The sequence below is a fragment of the Lampetra fluviatilis genome, chromosome 26 (genome assembly GCF_964198595.1).
Source record: "Lampetra fluviatilis chromosome 26, kcLamFluv1.1, whole genome shotgun sequence".
Classification (NCBI taxonomy): Eukaryota; Metazoa; Chordata; class Hyperoartia; order Petromyzontiformes; family Petromyzontidae; genus Lampetra; species Lampetra fluviatilis.
Genome location: NC_136300.1, coordinates 2987971 through 3012857, shown reverse-complemented (window position 1 = coordinate 3012857; position 24887 = coordinate 2987971). Strand labels below are relative to the sequence as shown.

Below are 24887 nucleotides of genomic sequence, written 5' to 3'. Positions count from 1 at the left end.
CCACCTCACCCTCCCTACACCACCCTCCCCTTCCTACCCCACCCCAGCCCACCCTCCCCCACCCTCCCCTTCCTACCCCACCCCACCCTCCCTACCCCACCTTACCCCACATACTTTGAAGAGAATCCCTGGGTAGTGACTGAATCGGAGACACCAAGTTGGAGGCACTGTTTATGAACAAGCACCAACAGGTTAAACACTTCCAAATAATCCGTCTGTCGTCGACTACGGCTCCCAGTCAGGGCAGCGGGTAGACTGCCTCTGACTGGCGACGCCGAGACCGTGAAGACGGAGACAGTGATGAAGACTCCAGCAACAGCGCGACGGGGACCCCCCCCCCCCACTCCACACGACAGCCCCGAGGTCCCCTCCCGGGGCCCCTCTTGTACCGCCAGCGTGGCCTGGCTCCGCCTCCGGCCACGCCCCCTTTCTAGAACCTACCCGCGGGTTCCTGGTGTGCCCCTTGCGTGACCTTTCACCGAGATCCCCCTCTGGTCTATCACGTGGCCTGCTGCTGCAAGCTGCAGATCCCCTTCCCCGCCAGCAGCCAGCGCTATGCTGCTACATAGCCAATTCAACGTCACTACACCTCCATTGGGCTGTTTGGCCTCAAGTAGAAGGGAAAACAGAAAACCCAGGAAAAAACCCTATGCAAAAGCTTAATACCACTTAAAACTTAATACCACCATTCCCCTGGCCACATACTGGAGCGCACACCTGCACCACATGGCTAGCCCAGGTGGTCTCCAAGTACTGACCAGGCCCTAGACTTGCAGACTGATAGACGTTAGAGAGATTACGATATCAATTAAAATCTATTACTCCAACTCGTGATGCGCGATTTCACGATTGTGCACAAAAGACCAACAAAATCGTGACAATTATGCATTTACATAAATCTCAATTTCATGTTTATATCGTCCATCCAGTTTGCCTATATCATCTTACATGACAGTATTGATAATTTACTCATTTTCTAACATTAGGGATTGTCATTGTGCCCATTTAGCAAGTTTAGATCGTTGCATTAGAAACAAATGAAACTTGGACTCAGCAACTATCAATGGTAATTGCCAGCCCTTCTGCAATCATTCAGGAAGCCCTCCTCCAGTGTCTTGGGGGGGGGGTGGTGGGGGGTTGACCATACTTCACACTGGTCAATGCAGGTTTAAGGGTGGCAGGACTGGTTTAGGCATCACTTGCCACGTACATTATCTATGGCCAAGAATGTAACCTCGGGGTCACCGCAGGTCAGTGTAACGGCGCTACTGTGCACCACCACACTGGGTTATTAATTTAGCATTTCCATGGATTCATGTTAATTTTCCTTGTCAACGCATCCAGTAAACTCGGCAAAATGAAACGTGTGGCCATAAAGCAGTCAAGTCATATGCAGGGTATTGCATGGGTGCACACCTTTATTTCAAACATGCACAGAGATCACATACGTCGGACGTGCAACATAACAAAATACTAAACACGCAAAGCAGAAACATTGGATTTGTATTGTTGGCTGTTCAACCACAATCCCAACATTATTTGGCCCCGTTGAAAACAAAAAACACACAGGGTCAGCCTCAACACCACAACCAACCTCTTGGCTGTTTGACCATACTTAATCTCAGAGCGGGTCGGTGGTAGTTGCCGAACCGGGGGACCAGGACCGGTTCGTATATAAACGCCACTTATTTCAGCCATGGCTGAGAATCAAACTCGGGTGGGGGCCAGGTTCATTGCACGGGACTGCCAGCCACCCATAACCACCAATACACCTTGGTCATCATTTAGCTGCCCTTGAAAAAAATTGGTCTCTCCAGGTCAGTGCGCCTGATCTTCCAAATCAAGTTTACAGCGTTGACTTAAAATGTGCCTTATAATTGCTGACAAGCATTTGCAAACATCCATTTTCTCCGAGGTTACAATTGTCTCCACAGCAACGTCAGACAGAACCACCAATATTTCACGACGCAACACAATGTGGATGCAAACTTTGACCCTCGACTTGAACGAATGCCACGACAAAAAAACCCTAAAGAGCACAAACTGCTCAAACAACCCCTGTTCGCAATCAAAATCTAACATAACCAAGATCGTAAAAATTATAGGCGAGCAAAAAAAGGTGTCATTAATACTAGTTCACTTGACAACTTTTCCCGTCAAATTTTGCACAAAAAAAACTACGCAACACCATAAACCGCACCGGCGATCCCATGCACTGCATTTAAGTAAAGGTTGTGTGCAAATAACTACAAGATAACAGCAAAGCAGCGGTCGTCCCCACCAAAGAGGGCAAAATCCAGGATCTTACCGATAAAAAGCACCGGGTCTGGACAAGAGTTTCTGAACTGCCACTCCACCGTTTGTAATTCCCCGATATGCAAATTCGGGTACCGCGTACAACCGATATTAGGTCGGCAAGCACAGAAAGCTGCACCCACAGTGGGTTGCGAGGACTGGCGCTGAGAAGCACCATCCTAGGAGACAACCACACCAAGTCAAGATGTGATGCGCGCTGCTTTACACACCAAGCAGAGGATTCTATTTTCAAAATCGGCCCTTAAGCTGGAACAGATAATGCCTCAATTTATTGAAGGGCACTTTACTTTTGTTCAAATCCAGCAAACCCCCCACCCCACCGACCCTGTTAAAGCCATGCATTGTACTTCATTCCGGCCAAAGTTTACAGGAATCTAAAGCAATGCAGTAAATCCAACGAAGCAATGTTCTAAATCCAACAGTTGGCCAACTTTATTATTTGCCAGCCATTTCGCCGATATAAATTCTGCAACATTTAACGCTGCCTTGTGAAATACAAACAACTCCATTAATTAAATTGTCATGTCCATGCTCATTTAAGCTTAAGACAGGTCACACAAAAGCACCCATTTTAGGAGAAAATTCTTAAAGCTTTAAAGTTAAGTCCGACTTGACAGAAATGTTTAAGTTCACCCATTAGCCTGAAGTTCAAAACAATATTTACAATGTGTCAAGCGTTAAACTAAACGGTGTTTCTCTTATTTACACACCATATACATGAAAGAATCGCATATAAATAAACAAAACCCACGTACAGTCCTTGCACTACCCCTCTACTTAACGTTTCTTCAGACTCCACAAATATCTTTGTTTTTAAAGAAAGCAAACCCTCAATATATGTACACTGGGAGGAAGTGCGGTTCTCTGCAACCTGCAAACAACAAGAGCACACATTGTCGGCGTCAAAACAAAACCAACAGATCGTCGTCGACCCCACAAGGGGCTCACGAGTCTCATTTGGAGAATCATATTCCGTGGTCTCGATTTTGGCCAAGATTTGATCACAAGGTTTCTCCAAGCCATCCACAATGCCCTTCGCCAATCTCGAAATTGGGCACGAAAGCGTTACCAACCAACCCCATTTGAAAAATACTCGACATTTTTATTTTACCAGGTAAGGCCCCACAGAGCTATGTAGCTCTCTCTCAGGAGTGACATGGCCGCAAATGGATAGCTCTACGAAGTGGCTTATCGTGTGGATATTTATAGCAGCAAAATACTCGAAAATGCATGTTTTATTAAAACGAGGGATAAAAACAGAGGACCCGGAGAAAAATCCACACGACCACGGGAAGGCTTTGCAAACTTCAATTATACAGGCGTTGGGGTGGAACCCACGACCTCCTGCATACCAGGCAAGGGAGTTAACATCGCCACCGTGGCATCCAAATAAGAGCAATGAATCGTCAAGAGGACATTCTGACAGTTCAAGAAAACCTGTAAGAATCTTGGCCATCAACACTCGTACCTCTGGATCTTCCAAACATGTAGCCCTCCAGTGGATCAGATCGCATAAATGCATTAACATTGGGCATGCGAATGATCGATTACAAATCTAGTCTCATGTTTAAGATTAATATAAATGAGGATTGAGAAATTCACGATATAATATGCAAATTATATTATATAAGCAATTGTGGTAGTGTACCCGTGGCTACAACCAGGAGAAGGGGAGTCAAGGATGTAATGAATGGAAAGAGGAATAGAAAGGGGGAGAAGAGACAAATGGAAAAATGGGATCAGAGTCAAGGCTATAAATGTGCCTCCATCATACTCTACGGAGCAGTGTATTTTCACAGGGGGGGGGGGGGGTGTTGGGGCAGAGGGTAAGGGATTCAGCAGGGTTGGCCACAAAAGTCAAGTAACTTCAGGGAGGCACGAGCAGATTTTGTTTTGCAGCCCAATGGGAGTGCAGGAGCAGGAGCTGCCCTTACCTGTACGTGCTCCTCCTGCTCCTCATCATCCTCCGTCTAGGCCTGCACCTTGGCCGGCCGAGGAGACTGCACTCCTGCTCCGGGCATGCCCGGCCGCCCGTCCCCACGCCGCAGGGACCCGCGGTTGAACCAGGACGCGCGGCCCCGGCCGGGCCAGAAGCGGCGAGCGCGCGCGGCCGGGAGGTTCACCCCAAACGTCTGCAGGTTCAAGCGCCGCTCCTCCGCCCACGTCACGCGGCGGTTCCTTACAAGGTGGAAGGAAGGGGGGGGGGGTGTGAGGGGGTGGGGGCACAGCTGGTGCATCTGCCAGTCATCTGTCAATCCATGGGCACCTGGGGTCTTTCCCGTGACCTCCCGTCAGCAAGCCTTCGACATTACACGTGATAGCCTCAAGGTGCACCTGGCACTTGGAGGCCCGTCACCGTCACTTAGTGGTGAATGGCGCGTGTTGGTATTGGAGGTGGTGGGGGAGGGAGGAGATAAAGCATGAGAAATATTTGCCTCGTGCCCAGTCAAAGAATAACATGTTTTTCTCTATTTTCGGGCTCAGATTTTTTTCCGAATCAAGTGCAACACCACAATTTACGCGATGTGCATTTTTATGCACAGCAATTAAAGTTAACGTCACACATTCGTAACGCCCATAGTTTCCAGATATTCAGGAGGCGTGGTCAACCACATACGAGCAAGGCGGCAGCCAGGAACGGCACCAACAATTTCCCAAGATCTGTCATCCTATGCTGGGATGGTTAGGCAAACTCCATTTGAGAGTTATTATACACGAGGGACAAAACCAAAGAAAACCCACACGTGCAAAGGTAGGAGGTGGGGGAACAGCAACACCATCTCCGTACAGATGGAGATGAATCCACTTGCTGTACTGCCATCTCCTGGAAAGTCGGTGCACACTGCAAGAGATTGTGAACCACCAACCTCTCGCCTCCTCCAGGCGCTGTATTTACGGTGTGCCGCCACCACTGCCCGGCCAAGACCATCAACACCGCAATGGGCAAGGAGATCCAATTAAAAATCACAAGTGGCAGAGACACCATTACCTGCCGTCTTCGGGAATGTTGTCAAAGAAGCTTTTTGTCTTGTCGTAGAAGCAGTTATCAGGGAACACGACAGAGCTTCTGCTGGGACCCCCCCTCTGCTTGTCTGCAGCACAAAGGGAGACACCATATAGCTTCAGACTGGAGGGGCAAGTGCTGTTGGCAAGTGGCACCTGCAGGCATGGGTGGGCCAACACCACGCTCGGTCACCTTTGTCTCCCGAGTGGCGATGGCTGGGGTGAACCACTAGAGGGGGGCAATGGTACAGATTTGTTCAACCAAACCTTTCAACAGAAGCGACGTGGCAACAGATCATCGTGATGGACGCTCATGAAGATTGCTCCTAGTAAACAAAAAATGTCCAAGTGCATTATGGTCCTAAAGGGACCAACATTTAGTACAGGGAAGTCTCCAATTTTTTTTTTACCATTTATTAAAATACAACTATTCACCAATGCGAGTCGGGGCTAAAACAATACAACTATAAACATGTTTTTTTTATATTTCAGGCCTACCAAGCTGTAAGGTTTTTCAGAAGAGACCTGGCCACAAATGATAGCTCAAGTTGGTGGCTTATTACGTGAATATTGATAGCAGGTAAACTCCAATAATTCCACGTCGAGTCTAAAATGTGGAGGTAAAAACCGGAGGACCCAGAGAAACCCATAACAGGTTGTTTGGGTTAGATCGTGATCCAACCCAAAAAAATCTGAATCATGGATATTGGCTGCAAAAGCCGACGCGTTAAACCAACCCAGAGAAAAATCCACACGACCACAGGCAGAGACACATGCATACTCCAAATGTATAATCGTCAGGGTTCGGATCAAACCCACGAGGCAAGGTAGTTAACATTTCGCCTCCGTGGTACTGCGCCCCCCAATAATTTGTTGGCAGCAGAGGGGCGGTGTAATACAAATCCACTGTTGCACTGCACATCCGCGCTTTACACTGTCCAAGCTCCACTCTTTCAGAAACCACACCTGGCCAGTGATGCGAGGCCCTCACCCAGAAGTGCAGTGACAGCCAGCCAAGTACTAAAAGCTGTCAAATGTGGAGAGTTTCTCAAGTTATCATTCCTGACGATTACTTCAACTCATTCAGCTATCATTTGTGGCCAAGTCGCTTCTGAAAAAGCGAATAGCTCAGTGGGCTTCACCTGGTAAGACTAGATTAGTTTATTTTATTATTTCAAGCGATTGTTTACTTTACCTATAGACTGTGCACTCCCATCGTGTTTTTGTATCGTACGTTACATTCTGACCTGCCCCTACTGGACAATCTGTGAAAGGCCTTTGTAGCGGAATAGGATTCCTCCAGTGGACAAATAAATATTCTGATTCTAATAGGAGACATCCTACAGGAGTGATGGGCAGTAGGGAGGTAGTGTAGTGGGGGGGGGGGGGGGCAGAACCGGGCCCCCCAAAGTGCTCCTTTAAAAGAAGAAGTGCACCACCCACCTTCTCCTTGCTTGGCCTTGTTGCCCTGGAACTCCTTGTCCAGCTCGTCGCGGTCGAGCTGCGCGTTGGCGCTCTCAAAGTCAAACTCCACCTCAAACTCGTCGCCCAGGTTCGGGGTCTGGGCCTTCTGGGGACGCCCACGGGGACGCCAACGGCGGCTCACGCCTGCGGGGAGGGAACAAAAAACACGGCAGCTTGGATTGTGAGCCACTAACGCAGTGGTGGTGGTGGCGAGATGTTAACTACACTCGCCCGGTACGCAAGAGGTCGTGGGTCCGATCCCGATCCCTGCTGTATATTGGGAGTTTGCATGTTCTTTCTGGATTTGAAGCTTTCGTGACTGCAAGGATTCATACTCTTAGGTTTTTTCGGTAAAGTCACGTAGGTACCACTTAAAAACGGAAGCTTGTGTTGCCTCCGAAACGTCATGATTTTTTATTTAACTTTTATTAATTTTAATATAATTTTTTACCTACGTGACTTTACCGAAAAAACCTACGAGTTTGCATGTTCTCCCCGTGGGTCATGTGGATTTTTCTCCAGGGTCTCCAAATTTAGAAGCGCGTTTATGACATTTGGCCGCTATAAATTTCCACACAATAAGCCACTTCGTGGAGCTATCATTTGTGACCAGATCGCTTCTGATAAAGATGTATATTGTACAGCTCCCCTTAGGCCTTACCTGGTAAAATAATACAAATACATTCATGATAAGCATGCTCCAAGATGCCCCGGTGAACAAGGTTGCTAAATATTATTTGGGTCTTTCGGTAAAGCGACGTAGATAGGTTCAAAGAAAATAACAAAAAACTACGACGTTTCAATCGCAACAGAAGCAGTCATCATCAGGAAAAGGGGGTTAAACCTTTAAACGGTTTACCTTTAGAAGCCAACCCCCTTTTCTTGAAGGAGACCGATTGTGTAGCGATCGAAATGTCGTAGTTTTTTATTTATTTTTTTAAACCTATGTACGTGATTTTACTGAAAACCAAAAGAATGAATTCCTGCAGTCACGAAAGCTTTAGGTCAAGATTTAAGGTTGATAAAGCAAATAACAAATTATCATAATAACAAAACTCACGTTTCATGAAGCACCCTTTCATATTGGCAATCTAAAAGCGCTGTACGAGGCAAAACAATTAACCTTATGAAAGTAAAACTGACATTAAAAGCCCAATGGACAATATAATAAAACTAAAATAAAAACATGGGCAACCCATCAGCCAAGAATTTCTTGGAAAGGGCGATTGATTAAATCATGATTTTTAAAAAAGCCAAGTAAAAATAAATTAGTTCGATTTAACAAATTGTCATGGTGTCGGTAGTTATGCGAGGCACAAGCCAAGGCTAACCTTTGACCCAAGGAGCTCATGGGGCACCAGATCTATAAAATAGGGATAGCCCTAAATAGCAACTCATTCAAACTCTAATAAGCAACAAAAACCTATGGGCCGTTTACAAGCTACCTCATCTTTCCGACCTGCAACTCGGCTCGTTTCACCGTTTAAGCCCTACATCCTTCCATTTCCATCCATCTCACAATGGAAATGAACTTCTCCCCCAATACTCTTCTTGGGTGGTCACTTAATATTGAACTCCGCATCCAAAGTTGACTGGCCCTCTACAAGTGCACAAAAAGGTGGCAATTACATGTATATATTTAAAAAATGGCACAGTTGAGTGCTCTGTTAAACAGTTGACAACCGAGAGCCACACCCCGGAGCAAACCTTGCCTAACGGGTTCCGACAGATTCCTTTCAAAAGGGTGCACACATCACACCGACGCTCTGCACTGCACGTGCGCGCCGCTCGTAGCAGACGAAACATCGGAGTTGCCACGATTTTAGACGACTGCTGCGGAGCAGCGTGGAATCTAGTTAAAGTTGTATTTGAATTGGGGAGTAAATTTCGTAATCGCCGAAAGACGTAGTGTGATCACAGGACTGGGGAGATTGGGAAAGCCAGCCTAACTGAATTGGGAACTAGTGGGGAGGGGGTGGCAATGATTCAATATGTATCTAGCAACAAACCCGCTCACCTGTCACGTCTGTTATTTGACAACTTAACAAAAATGGCAGTTCTTAGGATCCCCGCAGTGTAAAGTAGCATTCGCAAATCACCATCAGTCGTCTTCTGCCAACACAATTATATCCACACGACGTACGAACGCCTCCAAATCCATCAGCACGGCCACGGTTCTGCAATGCAACAATACGCCCCACGCCACGGCACACGCAACCGCTCGTTGCAGAGGCTCAGTTCCAATTCAGCGGCAGCCCCCGATTACATCACTGCGGCTGTGTTTCACAATAATTGAAATTGCACGCCATTCTGCTTCAGTGGACGTTAAAGATCCCAGCGTTGTCATTCACAAGAGTAGGCCACTGTGTGCTGGGAGCCTGGTCAAAATTTGTCCAAATATGAAAATCACCTGCAAACTTTCTCCATTGCAATTATGCATCAATCAGTATACCCTGCTACGAAAACAGCTTTCCCGGACCCTCATGGACAAATGAGTCGTACTTCCGAGCAGGCTTCCTGGGTAAATATTCACAATCATAAAAAAAATTTGCACACCAGCTGCTCGGTATTCAGGTCGCCACCAACAGCCAAGAATCTCTTATTCCCTATTCCCTCTGTATATGTTCAAAAGGCCATTGCCAAAGTCGAGGCGAATGCACGCGTTGCCTTTGTGAGGCAGCGTCAATAATGAATGCAGCAAGGGGTTTTGCCTTTCCACCGCTATTTATATAGCCCCACGACTAATGCCTCGATAGAATCTGTGCACGTCTAGCCTTCAATACACGAACGCATTCGTCTCACGTGGCTTCAATATAGCAAACGTAGACTTCAATATTGCGCACGGTACAGACCCCCCTCTACATGTAGGAGGCAGTTCATCATGGTGCAATAACTTATCGATCTCTATCGATCAAATTAAACAGCACATTTATTTTAGAATGCGCATACGAATTATGCTTTTTTTTCTCATGCAGCATGTGCCATCAATCATGGTTGTGGGTGATGTTTGACCATATTTCATTACGCTGGGCAGTGCACGAGTTGGTGAAGGGCAAACATTTCATCTCGCCTCCCACCAAGTAGCCGGGCTGGCGCGAGTGCCCCATTTAATGCACAGGTAGGCAACAGGTCCAGGAGACAGGACGACTGCCGTGGCATTGGGAGGAGAGCTTGTGCCCAAGGTTCTGCTTTGGAGCCCTTCTAAAGAACCACACCTCGCCCACACACCCAGCACTGTATGCACCGCACGTAGCCAACCGTGCTAGAAATCAGAGTGCGCGTCGGTACGAGATGCGAACGGTCAATTGGGACACATTGCTCAAAAACGACCGGACAAATTTGATGAACAGATGAATGACGGCATGGGGGTGGGGAAGGGCGTAGACCACCCACACCACCTGAAGTCGTACTTGCTTGCCCAACGCTGGGAGCCGCGGGACCCGCAATCTGCTTCACGGGGGTCCTCTGCTGCTGTTGCTGCTGCTGTTGCTGGGGTGCCGTCTGCACCCCCTGCTCCACCGTGACGCTCTTCCTCGCCGACTGCTGCGGTGTGGTGTTGACGCGCACGGTGGCCGCACTTGCTTTTGGTGCCACACCTGTGTGGAGGAGACGGGCACAGCTGGGCACTCGTCTCAGTTCGCCAACCCATGGGGACACGTGGGTCCGTCCCGTGACCTCCCCCGTCAACACGTCGTGGCCTTCAAAGTGCACCCGATCTGGCACGGGCGCCGTGGTGGCGTCACCGTCACTTAGTGGTGAAAGGTGGTTGTTGGTATTATGGGGGTGTTCTACAACAGCTGTGTGGGCAAGATACGTGCCAAAGCCCTCCATCACCCATCGTGTTGTCATCGTCATCCGTCATTCCTTCATGACCATGACCACCACCACCGATCGTTCCTCACGACTGCAGTCACAAGTTTGTGTTCTCACCAAGCAGCGGGGCTCGCCACGCACAAATCCCAGCGTGGCCGAGCGTGCGATGTTTACTTTCACTTCAAGCGAGGCCGTCAAAACCACACGGGATCACTCGGCAGCTAAGCACAGCGTTGCCGACAACCTCATTTGCGTCTCCGACATTTACGAAACGGAACCTCATTTGCTCTTGATGCATCCAATTGCCATCGCACACTATGCATTGTGCAAACGATTCTTTCGCACTGGTTTAAAAACATTTTTGCCACGCGCATAGCAAACGTTTGTCGTTAGGGGGGGGGGTGTTTGCGCGCACTTTTATGGTCGGGCAGCACCACTTTGGGCGTTGGGGGGAGGTTTAAACATTAATTAACGAGACGGTGGAATGAGGGTCACCACAGCTGTTGTCCACAAGCCACGGCAGATTTTACGATTCGTCCTCTCGCCTGCAGAGGGAGACCTCGGCTAAACCAACACGGGCAGCACGAAGATTCACACGTGTCGGTTTAAAATCGGTGGCTGTTATATAACATTTACTGCAGCCTTGTAACCCCCCGTTTGGTTCTCATTCGTTAAATTTACAATGTTAATAAATGTAGATTTGATTAAACAAAGTAGTTGCACTTGCGCGCCCGTGCTTAATTTGTGCTGCGATTATTCACCTTCTAAAAACAATCTGCCCATGTCTCGCATCCCCAGAAACCCCTAAGTGCGTGTACCCCCCCTTGGGTTAAGAACCACTGGGTTAGATGATCGTGGGGTACACAGAAATAGCAATTTACAACTTCCCCGCTATTACGTCGTCACATTATTACTAACACCGCTACCCAATTTACGTCGGTGACAGCATCAGTCCGTCCTCATATCCATCGCCTCTACCCTCACCTACCCTGTAAACCAACTACTTTGTGCCGCGCGCATGACGACATGTACTGCACTGTCGATAACAAAATATAATCACGGACAGTATTTTGGGAAAAAATTGCTTCGATTTACGTCGTTTAAATATTCGCCCCACATTTCAGGAACGCATCACTAATGTAAATCGGATTACTCTGCAATGCCCAATGTTCTGCGACACCCTCTGCTACCCGACAAATTAAAATTTGTCACCTGGACTACCATACCAATCGATGTGGTTTCAAACGAGAATGTTGAAAAGAGCAAAAAAAATCTGATTTTTGTACGACGTCTCACTGGACATGTCAAATCGGGCATCAGGTGTTTGGTAAGAGATGCAGGTGAAGATCCGATCAGAAATCCTCTCCATACCCAGCCAGTGAATAGGGTGGCCACAACACCACCACACCCCTCGGTGAGATCAATATAGCCAGTTGCCTCTGGCAACCTCATTTTTCACAAACCAGAGAAAAGAAAAGTCTTAGTTCACCATTGCCATGGAAAAATGCATCGTGCAGGACTTTTAAGCTGCAATAAAAAAATGTGGGTGCACATCTTAATTGGGTGGAGTGGTGGAAGTGGTAATTTAAAAACTGTATTTTTATCAGGCAAGACACAGAGCTATATTGCTTTTTCAGAAGCCACTTTGCCACAAATAGTCACTAAATTAAGTGGCCTTGGTAAATGCTGTTATTGCAAACAAAAACCATTTAGCACCACATTTGTATTATCGCGTGGTAGGGGTGTGAAGAGTGGCTCTCGCAGAACTATGAAGCCAACAAAACAAATAAAACCTAATCTCAGCCACATCACGAGTAAATTATATCCAAATCAGTGGTTGGCTCACCACCTACCCATTCACCACAACCACACAAGTATGGTAGAGGTCAAATAACGCCCCCCCCCCCCCCGCATGACAGACAGCATGGCCTTCGTCCAGCAGTGCATTGATAGAGGGCACCACATTCTCACGCTTTAAATGACGGGTTATACTGGTAGGAACGAAGTGAACCAGCCTACAAAAGATTATATCGTCCGTCCGTCCGTGTAGCAACATCACCCCCTACTGCAAACACTTGGCAGGACCCTACAAAAACCTTTAGACTCGGTGACGCTTTCCTGGCTAAACAAGTGTAACACATTCCCTTATAATTCCCTGAGATAGCTTTTAAAACATTTACATTAAAAATTAACTCACAGCGGCCTAAAGCCTACAGCTAGGCCTAAAGCCTAGAACTAGGCCTCAAACTCTCCCTTCGTATCGTACCCCCGCGTGTGTGAAAGGGAGTTAATGTATAACAATGTTACATTCCCTGATGTTTTTAAATAGAAACATTTAAATTACAAGCTTTTACATAAATAATAAAAACATTTAAATTAAAAATTAACTCACAGCTGCCTAAAGCCTACAGCTAGGCCTAAATCCTAGAACTAGGCCTCAAACTCTCCCTTCGTATCGTCAGATTAGGTGTAGCAACATCGCCCCCTACTGCAAACACTTGGCAGGACCCTACAAAAACCTTTAGACTCAGTGGGGCTTTCCTGGCTAAACAAGTGTAATAATACATTCTGTTTATATTCTTTGGTTATTCGTTCCTACCAGCCCACCCCGCAGGGTCCTGTTTCTGAAAAGGCGACAATTTAAAAACACAATCACCGGGTATCACCATCAAGTGCAAAGTAAAAACAAAAATGTTAGTCCGCATGCACTAAATATTATCATCATCATGCTGTTATACACAGAGCCTTTTATGTTCCTGCATATGCTTCCCAAAAGACTTCCATAAAAATAGCTGCACTCAACTGCGTTCAATTAAGATCGCATTAATCATGCAGTTGCTCTAAACGAGCAAGACGAAAACGACCCAAGGCAAGACCACTGGGCAACGGAAAATACATGGCAAGGTCATGAAAGGGTACAGGTGCAGCCCTGCAATTTCTTGCCGATACCACGAGTGGAGAAGCCTGCATTGAAGATGACTCAAAAGCCCTCTTAAAAAATGGCATTTGATCAACTATGCCAGACAACTTTGAAAAGCGGCAGTACCCACATTTTACCCCACCACACGTGACCTGCCGATCTACCCAATCCGTGGCAGCTTTAAATCATTTACATCGCTGGGATGGAAATAGCCGGGGACATTTAACAAACCTCGCCTTCGTTGTTTGGGAGATCGAATAGGAGCAGCGACCTCTGGGATCCCAAGTCCGGCGCGCTAACCATTTACAATACCACGGCGACTTCCCTGGGGGTCATTTAAAAAAAGGGAGCAGGGATGAATCGCTCGAGGCAAAGCCAGTGGGCGTCACGGACCCTCCTTCAAGGTCGTAACCACCACACCCAAGGGCAAATTGTAGCAGAGGGATTCTTGCCGTGGTTAAACAACCGTATTTGACACCCCCACCCGACCTGTGCCGGATTGTCACGTCAAGCCGGCTTTGAGCGTGGTTAGAACGGTACTTGCCCATCCACAATGACCACGAATATTGGGTCAGATCTCAGAAGTAGAGCAAAGTTCGAGCCTGGGCTAGTGCGTAATGAAATATGTCACACTTGACAGGCGTTACATAGAACGCGGGGCTACATGGGTCAGCCACGGAAGGCAGTGCACGGCAAGGCCCATTGTACTTCTAAGGTTCCACCACCTTCATCTATGGCGCCCCCCCCCCCCCCCCCACACACTTACCAGCATGGTAACATGTGGTCAAACCACCCCCACAACTCATTGGGCTGTGGGGGGGGGGGCACTCGTCCCGCACCTCCAGTTAGCATGGTTGGCCAAGTACGGTACGAAAGTCCAACATGCATCCATCCAGCAGTGGATTGCCTGGCAATTCTCGGTGTTTAAGGCTTGGGCTGAGGTGGCAACCAGAAGATTGGCAGTCCAACTGTGCAGAGCTCAAGTTGCTCCCCCATTGTGCCTCACAGCACCAAGACCCTGGGGGGTTCAATGTGGACCGTTCTCCCTCCCCATTCTGCAATGGGTTTCCCCCCTCTGGGTTCTCTCAACACGAGTACAATCCATACATCGCAAATGCAGGTCCATACAAAGTGTGCAGAGACTCGGGCGTTCCTGGCAACATAAAGGTCAGCGCAAGAACGTATCCTCAACGTTCAATTCATCCTAGGGAGAGGTCAATCTGGGCTAGAAAATGCGATCGGACCTTCTGAAAGAATCCGATTAGGAATTGCAAGTCTGAGCTGCGACGGCCCATTACCAATCGAAAGATTCGATCGGGAATCAGAAGCAGCTTCTGACGGCACAAATTAAGGCTCTGTCGAGTCTTAGAAGAGATCGATAAATTAGGGGGAGGGGGAAGAGCTACAGGAACAGTGACACCCAAAAGACAAAGACCCCAGTGCGCAGCCTTACAGACTCTTAAGAGCGAGCGCCGTCACCATGCGCCCATCGATAAATTCAGCAACGGTGCGCAAGCAGAGCGTGGCTTGGACAGCACCGTGACCGGCTGCCTTCCTCTCCGCGTTGTCGAGGTTTCACGGCACGGTAAAAAAGGCACCCGTTTACGACGGGGTCTACTTAAGCAGACCGCCACCGGTCCAGATACATCCACCACCGATTTTTTGTCCAAGAATAACACCTTGCTCGATAACACAGGAGGCACGCTATGAATACGCCGCAGCACCACACGCATCATCACCAAGATCGCCCCCGTGTAGCCTTAACAGACTGCTGTGTTTGGGGGGGCGGGGGCAAGTGCTGTTAGCAAGCAGCTATGGAAGGCTAAGGCACACCGAGTGGGTGGCCAGCACCATGGCCCAGCCGCCTTTGTCTCCCTAGTAGAGCCATTTACACAATCGCACAGGTACCCAATTAAAGCCAAATCGACGAAAGGCGAAGCCCAGAACTGGTTCAGAAATTCAGCTGGCGTCCGCAGCGAGCAGGAATCGATCTCGGCTCATTGGGTTTGGCTCACAGCGCGCCAACCACCGCACTACCACTCCCAATATCCACCACCACCACCCAGCCCCACATACACCAACCGACCCGTGGCTTTATTTCATGCGGAACGGTACAAGAACAATGCGAGTAACTTTGGCACGCCACGTCCGGCCACAGCACAACTCCGCAACCTCCCCTCTACCCCTCTACCCTCCCCACCTCCCCCAAGGACCAGGACAGTCCCCGCCAGGCACGGTTTCTCTGCCGCGGTAGCCCCGGCCGTCTGGAACGTGGCCACGGCCTTCCCTCCGCTGCAGCACGCGGCGGCATTCAAGACACACCGACGTTTGGCAAAAAAAAATGGACACTTAAAATGACATGCATCCATGCAACTGTGCCCAGATTTTGAAAAAGACAACTACGCACCTTAAAGGTCATGGCATTTATGTCCGCGAAATACTGTACAGGTTACGAATAGCATTATTATCGTCATCATCATCCTTTCCATCCAACATCCGTTCATATGATTATCAGAATACAGGGTCAAAGATAAGTATTTTATATGGATAGGCGTTCTTTGTACTCCCAATAAGTGCCTTGCGCATAGTCACGACTCCAAGCCTGCCTAGCAGAAATCCAGAAAACGTTGAGCGTGGAATTACCGAGTCCACCCCCAGCACTCGCACAAAAAGACAAGGACCCCCTCCTCGCATAGCCTTGAACGGATGGGATAAGTTGCGTTAGTGAGCACCTACGAAGGGGACAACCCAGAACAGTTTCAGATAATCGTCGCCGGCGTTGGCCGCGAGCGGGATTCGAACTCTGTCTGCCGGGTTCGTAGCGCGGCGCGCTCACCACGACACCGCCGCACCCACACACACACCACCCATACCTGCAGCTCCTACGTACGCAGGCTGCACGAAGGGATAGTGCCCGACCGCCGCTGCCGCTGCTGCCGCCGCCGCCTGCACGAGCTGGTGGGCCTGCGCGCCGTGCTGAGCGTGGCCCGCGTAGCCGCCCATGGCCCCGTAGGGTCCGGTCGGCGTGCCCGGCACGGAGTAGCGGCTCGCCGCGCCGCCGCACACGTGGTGCAGGGGGTAGCGAGCGGCCCCCCCCGGGGTGCCTAGGGAGGACTGGACGGGGGTGGGGGGGGGGGTTTACGAAGCAATAGAATAATTTTGACTGAAAGATTTCGTGACTGCAGGAATTCATATTCTTGGGTCTTTCGGTAAAGTCACGTAGATAGGTTCGAAGAAAATAATAATCATAACTACGACGTTTCGATCGCTTGCATTGCGATGGAAACGTCGTAGTTTCCTGTTATTTTATTTTTATTTTAACCTATCTATGTGACTTTACCGAAAGACCCAAGAATATAACAAAATAATCCTAATGATGTACGCATGTTGAAGTTCTTTTGCACAGTTCGTAGTCAGTGCTAATAAATTAACTGGGAGAAAAGAAGATGCTTTAGCCTTTCTGGAAATAAGACAGTCGATGTACATAGTCACCAACACCCTCAGCTGTGGCAGCACAACCGAGCAAGCGCCTATTAAGGTCGATGCTGGACGAGCAGGTGGGTGGTGGGACAACAGCACCCTGGGCTACCTTCAACCCCCCCCCTTACACCTGCACCAGGCATGCATTTAAGGCGGAGTCGCCCTTGGGGAGGCAACGGGGCAGATGATAAAACTCTCCGCCGATATTCTCCGTGGCCGGAAATCGCTCTCAGGCGGTCTCGCAGCGCACCGGACCAATCTGCAAGCACCGCTCGCGGTTCCCCCAGACGGCCAGACTGCCCCCTGCATGTCGCGCGCATTATGGGATCGAGGCCTCGGAGAGCGCCCAAGACGCAGCAGGCGTTGGAGGGGTGATACCAGGATACGGCTGTCAGCTCACTGGCGTGCACATCCCCACATCCCCCCAGGGCTGAGTCTCATTTTCCACCCGACCCCTCTCTCCCCCCAAAGTTTATCCTGATTGTGCCATCGGCGGCACGTCGTCGCGAGACGAAGAATCCCATTCCGTTCTTCCGCAATGACCCCTTCGCGTTCGAGAACGGCCCACGAAAGCGGATATCAGAGCTGCCTCTCGAGACCCCTGCAAATGCCCTCTGGTCCAAATAGTAGAGGGAGGGGGGGACACTTCCAAGCACTCTGCCAAAGTGTGCGATTGTTTGTCACGTGACAACGAAGTTTTAAATTCTCCCGAAATGGAATTTGAAATGGGGTTTTGTTGTTTCAGTCATTGGTGATCAGGCTGAGATTATCAATTCAATAAAACGGTGAACCCAGTTCAATCCTCGATTTGAAACCAGGGCCCTCAGCGTTACAAGTTATGATCCGACATCCGAGCGACCGGGCAAAATGTTTTCCTTCTTTTATATGAAAAACACAAAAAGCTTCAATTACCTTTCAATATTCACGTATAACATGCTACGAAAGTTACTTCAAACTGTCGTGTCCCTTTAGGGATTTCCCGTCATTTTTTGGATAACCTGGCACACAACCCAGGCACGCATCCAACTACGCAAGCTACACGTTTTCGTTTTCCAATGTGCCTCCCGTTAAATGGACCATTCGTTATGTGTGCGTTTGCACGCTTTCTTAGCGGACTATATAAAACTACTGCTTGGCAGCCAAAACAGCGCACAACATCTGTTGCATTTGCAGAGGCCCCCATTTGCGGTCTTGGCATTGGCCAATACCACTATCGTAGCGTTGAATGGTGCAAACGCACGAACAACCATGCCACAGCTCCCCCTCCTGTGAAGAACACTTAAGAATATAATACAATTCGTAAAGACACCAAGATGAACAAATCAACATCGTATTCCAGTTCATCACGTAGGCTTTTGCAACCAATATTAACAGGAGTTTTTTTTGGGGTTAGATCACAAATGTCGTTGAACCCGCCACACCCGACAGCCAACTAGTGAGGGTTGTCACGTAAACAGAACATGCCAATTATTTACTGTACATCACAGGTGTGTTGGAGGTGTAAACCCACCATAAATTACAACTAGCATCAGCCAACAGCATAATTTGTGTAGAAATCCTCCTGTTGCTTCTGTCTTGAGGGATACATGTGATGTCGTCACTTGAGAGCCATTCAGGTGCCAGGGTCAAGGAGTTGCGCAATTCATCCATTGGCACGCTGGCACGGATCTTGGTAGCCTCCTCCTCAACCAATAAAACCCTCCAACGTACCTCTCATAAAGCCTCTTAATGTGAAGTGCGGTCTCCAACTCGTATACTCCACCATCTCTGGCTTCCCGATTCCAGTGCCATGAAGAGCAATTCGCCCGAAATGTGCCCGATCAGTGTCGAGGACTTGCGTTTTTATTTGACATTTTGTCAATCTATTGCGAAAGATGTCCCTTAAAGCCTTAACAGACGTTTGGGGCAAGTGCTGTGCGAGCAACTTTGAGGCAGGCAAGGCACACGGAGGGGGTTGGGGCAGATGATCTTCACCTGGTGATGGCCGTAAGTTGGAATTAAACCCCGGTGGTCGTAGCCAGGTTTGTGAAGCAGCGCATCAACCACTGTGCCACCACTCCCCTAAACCATGGCACCACTGCAGTGGCAAGATGTTAACTACCTCGCCTGGAATACAATAGGTCGTGGGGGTTCGATCCAGACCCCCGACGCCTTTATATTTGGAGTTTTCAACGCTCTCCCCCGTGGTCGAGTGGATTTCTCCAGGTCATTCAGTTTTAACCTCCACATTTAGAACCAACGTGCGTTTAGAGTATTTGGCTGCTAGATATTTCCACACGATGAGCCACTTCGTTGAGCAAATCATTTGTGGCCAGGTCACTTCTGAAAGAGCTACGTAGCTCGGTGGGCCTGACCTTGTGAAATAAAAAATAGTTTAACGGTAAAGAGCGGCTGCACATCTCTCACCTGCACGATGGCCGGGTCGTGGTGCAGAGCGGGTAGCAGGGACTCGCACACGGTCAGGTCCTTGATGTCGCTGGCGCGGAAGATGATGTACTCGTAGACCTCCTCGCGAGGGGCGACGGGTCGGTCGGCGGGGCGCCGCTCCGTGCCGAACGAGCGCACTGCAAAAGACGAAGATCCCCCGTATAGCCTTAACAGACCGTAGGGGCAAGTGCTGTTAGCGAGCACCTATGAAGGCCGCAACGGCACACGAAGTGGGTGGGTGGCCAGCACCACGGCCGACCGCCTTTGTCTCCCTAGTGGCGATGTTTACACACTGCACCAGGTACTCATTTCAGGCCGAGTCGACCTAGGGGAGGCCCGGGACCGGTCCAGATAATCGTCACCGGTGTTGGCCGTGAGCAGGAATCGAACCCGGGTCGCCGGGTTCATAGCGCAGCGTAGCGCTAACCGCTACACCACCGCTCCCCGCGCGCACACAAAGACGCTCACCGCTGCTACAGCCTTCGCGTACAGCCCCAAACGAGCACACAAAGACGAAGACGCCCGCCGCTGGGACAGACCTCCACGTACCCGTTTGGTCAAGTGTTGTTACGGTCGAGAGCACCCATGTAGGTCGGGACAGAGCACGAGGTGGGTGGTTGTGGGTTTTGGGCGCCACTGTGTCGAGAAGTTAACTACCCTCGCCTGGTATATCGGAGGTCATGCGTTTGACGATCAAACCCTGATGCCTGTATATTTGAAGTCGGAATGGTTTTCTCCCCATAGGTCGAGCGTTTTTTTTTTCCGCTCCAAGTCCTCCGGTTTTTCTAAACATTCGTTTGGAGTATTTGGCGGCTATACGTTCCCACGTAAGAAGCCACTTCGTTGAGTTACCTACCATGTGGGCAGGTCGCTTCTGAAAGAGCGGTATGGTAAGTGGGCCTTACCCGGTAACCTAAATAATCGTTTCAAATAGTTTGTAGCGCCATGCCAAGCTACCTTCATCCTCCCCAGTGCCGATTTAATAGAAATGTTTTACTTTTACACACCACACCAGGTAACGCAACTTGAAGGCAGTCTACCTACGCGAAGCCCAGAATGGGTTCGGATATAAAGGCCACCCGACGTTGTCTGTAGCCAGCAATAAAATATAGCTTACGAGATTCTGTGCCGCACACATTTCTCAACTCTGCAAGCCATGCAAGCCAAAAATTAAGATTAATTTATTTCCTGCAAACAAGCTGCATTAAAACCACTCGCCCATCATCCATAACCCATATGCCTGCAGGTATTGAAATGTTTATGGGCATCAACATCACAAATCCCTATCATCACCCTCGCAACCTGCTTAGCAATTACAAACATCCCTCCCGGGCCAGCTTAATATTCAAATTTTTGAGGAACGCATTCTCATAGCCAAGACGCAAGTCAGTTCATCTTTCAACGTCAACGGACCAATGCGCGCGGTGCAAATGATTGTTATTTCAGTGTAGAGCGGTGGGGCAGTGGTTGTCGCACTTGTGTACCAACACTGCTCTCGCCTGGGTTTCATTCCCGGCCATGGCAATCAATGGCGCGAGTGGCAAAATTGTAGCCAACCGCAATTATCATTACAAGCCGCGAAAATGTCGATTGTATTTTTTAAAACGTTTTTTAAATGGAACAAGTGCAGTTATAGTTTGTTCTCGCGAATACTTAATTTTATCGTAAATTAACAGAATTCCCCAGGAGTCACCAGGCAAATTTAGAGAACGGGATGGCCAAGCAAAGTGACATTTCTGGCATCAAATTTCGTTCCCTCCCGTCCTTGGGAGCCTGCAAGCATCTCAACGATGCGACGGATCCCCACCCCCCACACCTCGTGACAAACACCACGAGCGCACACCACCGCTATCCCCACCCCATGTAAAAGACACTTCATGCAGCCCGCAGAAAGCCACTTGTCCAGTTAAAAGCAGCATGCGCAAGAGGCGATCGGCGGAATCATGGGAGAGATACTGAGATGGCATTAGGGCTTGAAAATCGTGTCTTTGTATTGTTGGTTGTAGTATTGTTCTGATCCCGCACCTGCTGGGACGTCTGCAAAATAACTTTATAGCTCATTGGATTCCTCCAGTCAAAAAAAAGATTGATTTTGAATCGTCGTTTGTAGAATCCGGATGGTTTCAGCCACGCGTAATTAAAAAAATCGGGTTCTCAGGTAGCACGAGTTCATGGGTCTCAGCCTGGTCAATAACTGCACAGAAATAGGCATAAAATTTGGGTTTAAATAGATTCCAGCTCGCGTGATTAAACTCATTGTGCCCATGGTCACACGTCGATCAAGTCGCAGAGTTCCACCACCTACTTGGTGTTCCTGCAATGGCGCACAAGCACACGTGCGCCTCTCATTCCTCGCACATGAAGGCGCCCCCCCCCCTTATTGCCCCGAAATGTTGCCAGATTTAGATTTTAATTTGTAGATTCGTACTTTAAAAAAACAAGGCGGCGGTGTTGACGAATGCGCCGCGGGGTTCGTCGTCGAGTAATCGCCCAGAGGCGCAGGCGGCAGATGGCATTGCCGTTGTACAGCGGGCTTGAGACGCGAGGGCAATTCACAAGGCAACAGGAGCAGCAGCAGCGATGGTCGATCCACTGCTGGATGAATCTCAACCACCCCCCCCCCAACGCCAAACCGCCGCAATGCATCGAGACCCTGCGACAGGACGACAAGCCACCGCACGAGCACATTCCCCCCATACTCGCCTCTAAGACGCCGCAACTCGCCCCGTTTATTAATCCTCCTCGCCCCATCCCCGCGTCCATGCTAGCCTGCACCACCCCCAACTTTGATGTTCTTTTGTAAGTAGGGTTATTTTACACACATTTAAGTCCCCCCCCCCCCCCTCATCAACCACATTTAACGTTGTTTCGCAAATACGTCGTTACTTTACTAAAATGCCACCACTGCCCGATTCGAGTCGCCCAAAACCCCGCACTCACGTCGCTGGCAACATCGTCCGTTCCCGACTCGTTATCCGTCGTCCTCTCAGCCTTCGCCTCCTCCCGTACCTCGCTTCCCTCCTCTCGTTTCATGCCCCCCCCCCCTGCTCCGCTCCCAATCCCTCCCACGACTCCCCAACCGTTCCCCCTCCCCTCCCCGGGCACAATCCAAGTTTCCGCTCCATTTCCCCGACTTGCCCCCCTTTGCACTGGAACAAACTTCCCCTCCACGTGAAGCGAGAAGCACCCTCCTCCCCCCGTCGAGATTCCGCTCTTCCTTGGGCCCATCCTTCCCGAGGCCACCCCCCGCTGAAATTCCCGTACCCACTAAAACCTCCCTCCCCATACCCAACCCCCCCCATCCCTATTCGCCGTATCACCTTCAGCTACCCTCATTGTACCCACTTCATAACCCTTGTAAAGCGCCCTGGATAAAGGCGCTATGTAAATATACGATTCGATATACGTCGTTTCGATATTAGTCGTCGCACCTTTCAGGAACGAATCGCCCCCCCCCCCCCAACGATAAACGGTCGTTTGGTCGATACCATCAATCCCGCCGCAATGTGCTCTCATCAAAGTTCACAATCAATCTTACAAATCAACCCCCCCCTCCCCACCCTCTCTCACTCACACGCTTCTTTGCCAAACTTTTTGGCTATCGAGCTCGCGGCCGTGGCGGCGATGGTGGGAATCGTTACATCGAGCGAAGAGCAAATGAGATGGGCTCTCAGCTACTTGAGCGTGTGCAAGTGCCGAACCATCAAAAGAGAGACGCATCACCGGACGGAATCGCCATCCGCGCACAGCCCTGACGCTTATCGCTGCAATCCGCACAGTGTCCAACTGCCGCCTTGCATTGATTGAAGGATTTTCACATGCAACTAATGACATCGATAAATACGGTTGCTTCCCTCTCCCCCACGCCATACGAAAGAAGAAGTGCTCAATTGTGCCAATTTCATCCCGGCAGGTGCCGTTGGGCGCAATCTTTGACGGCAAAAAGAAATCTGGAACATTTCCAAATTAATTTGTGCGAGTGGCAACAATGTTTAACTATTACGTAGAAATACAACGACTTAAACATACACAGATCGATCTTTAAACTCTCGTGTGGCCCACTTTACTTGTTTGCAATCGAGGGTTTGTAGATCTGGGGGGTTGTGCGCAACAAGGCAAATGCTTGCTTAATAAAACCAACATTTTAAATTGCGGCGAATGCACGGCATTATTCCGTGTGCCAAACCACTTTCCAGCGTGCATCCGGAATTAGTGCCCTCATTAGGAAAACAAATCCACAAAGCATTAAAATACTATGGAAATTAAGCATACGCTTTACCCCTTTGGCAATAAAACTGGTGTTCAAGAGGTTCTAAAATCAAATTAGAAATATTTTGCGAGTAATCATATATGTATTAAGGACATGGTACTTGTGGTGAACATGCCACCAAAAACATGCTCCGATAATATTCGGGCATGGTCTTTGAAACTGGTTGGTCTACACCAGAGACGGCAGCCTTTTTTAGAGCCCCGTCTCACCACCAGTGTCAGGCCAGAGAAGGCTCTGGTGTCGGCCAGTTTTCAAAGACAACGCAGTATATTATCATCAGAGCATGCTCATCACAAGTGCTGCGTGTGGTTAATGCAGACTTGGATTCCTTGCAACAAAAAAGGTATCTTATTTGTCGCTTGAACATCTTACTGCCTGGAAGGGTAAAACCGATTCTTAATATCCACACCTTGACACTGGCAATGTGTGGATATTAACATTCAAATACGACACGAACACAAACTGCCCAGTAGTAATAACATCACCGTACCGTAACGCTCACCTCTTGGCCAACTCTCTCCAAGCAAGTCTTGCCAAGTGCGTGTCAAGACAACTAAACCAGCTTCATTCAACCCACCCCGAGCTTCGGAGAGATCCTCCAGGCATCGGGGGGGGGGGCGCCCGGAGTCGCCCCGTAAAACCCCCGTGCGTACCTTTCGCCAAGGCGATGGTGGAGTTGTCCGTGTCGATCGTGTACAGGATGCCCTCGTAGCGTATGCCCGCCTTTGAGATCAAGCTCATCTTGCTGCCTATGTAGGGCGTCGTAGTCGCCATGATCGCTGGCGGCTACGTGCGACGAGATGGGTTGGTGGTGGGGCCGAGGAGGAGGAGGAGGAACCTGGCCCAGATCGCGAGACGATGATGATGATAATATAGCCAACGGTGTGGCCCGCGTGCTCACGGACACGCCGTTGGAAGTGAACTGCACATGGATGGCGCCGACCACGCGGATTTGTGGGGGATTTTTTTTTCTTCCGCGCAACGTTTGTCGGGATACTTGAAAGCGTTTTACTCTCACCCCACCCCCTCTCGATACCTGAAGAGCCTTGCCCACACCCCTCCCCCTTCGCCTCTCACCTGGAGACAGGTGCAGGCTGTGAAAATTAGGCGGGATTTGTATTTAATTAGCGGAGCCGTTCCAGTTGTTTTGCGTGAGCCGCGCTTCGTCATTGAGTAGGGGGTGTCACGCCGGCG

At 49.4% G+C, this 24887-nt stretch overlaps 1 protein-coding gene across 1 annotated transcript; it reads right to left on the bottom strand.

Annotated features, from left to right (window-relative positions):
- Positions 1 to 1413: 1413 nt before the first annotated feature.
- On the bottom strand, positions 1414 to 24615 carry LOC144942170 (protein LSM14 homolog B-like). The gene is made up of 8 exons (XM_078868930.1): positions 24347 to 24615; positions 19403 to 19560; positions 16390 to 16630; positions 10182 to 10379; positions 6763 to 6927; positions 5306 to 5408; positions 4251 to 4494; positions 1414 to 3187 (listed from the first exon to the last, which is right to left on the bottom strand). Exons 1-7 carry the CDS (start codon positions 24465 to 24467, stop codon positions 4287 to 4289), a joined length of 1194 nt encoding a protein of 397 aa, XP_078725056.1. The 5' UTR covers positions 24468 to 24615; the 3' UTR covers positions 1414 to 3187; positions 4251 to 4286.
- Between the last annotated feature and the right edge of the window lie 272 nt (positions 24616 to 24887).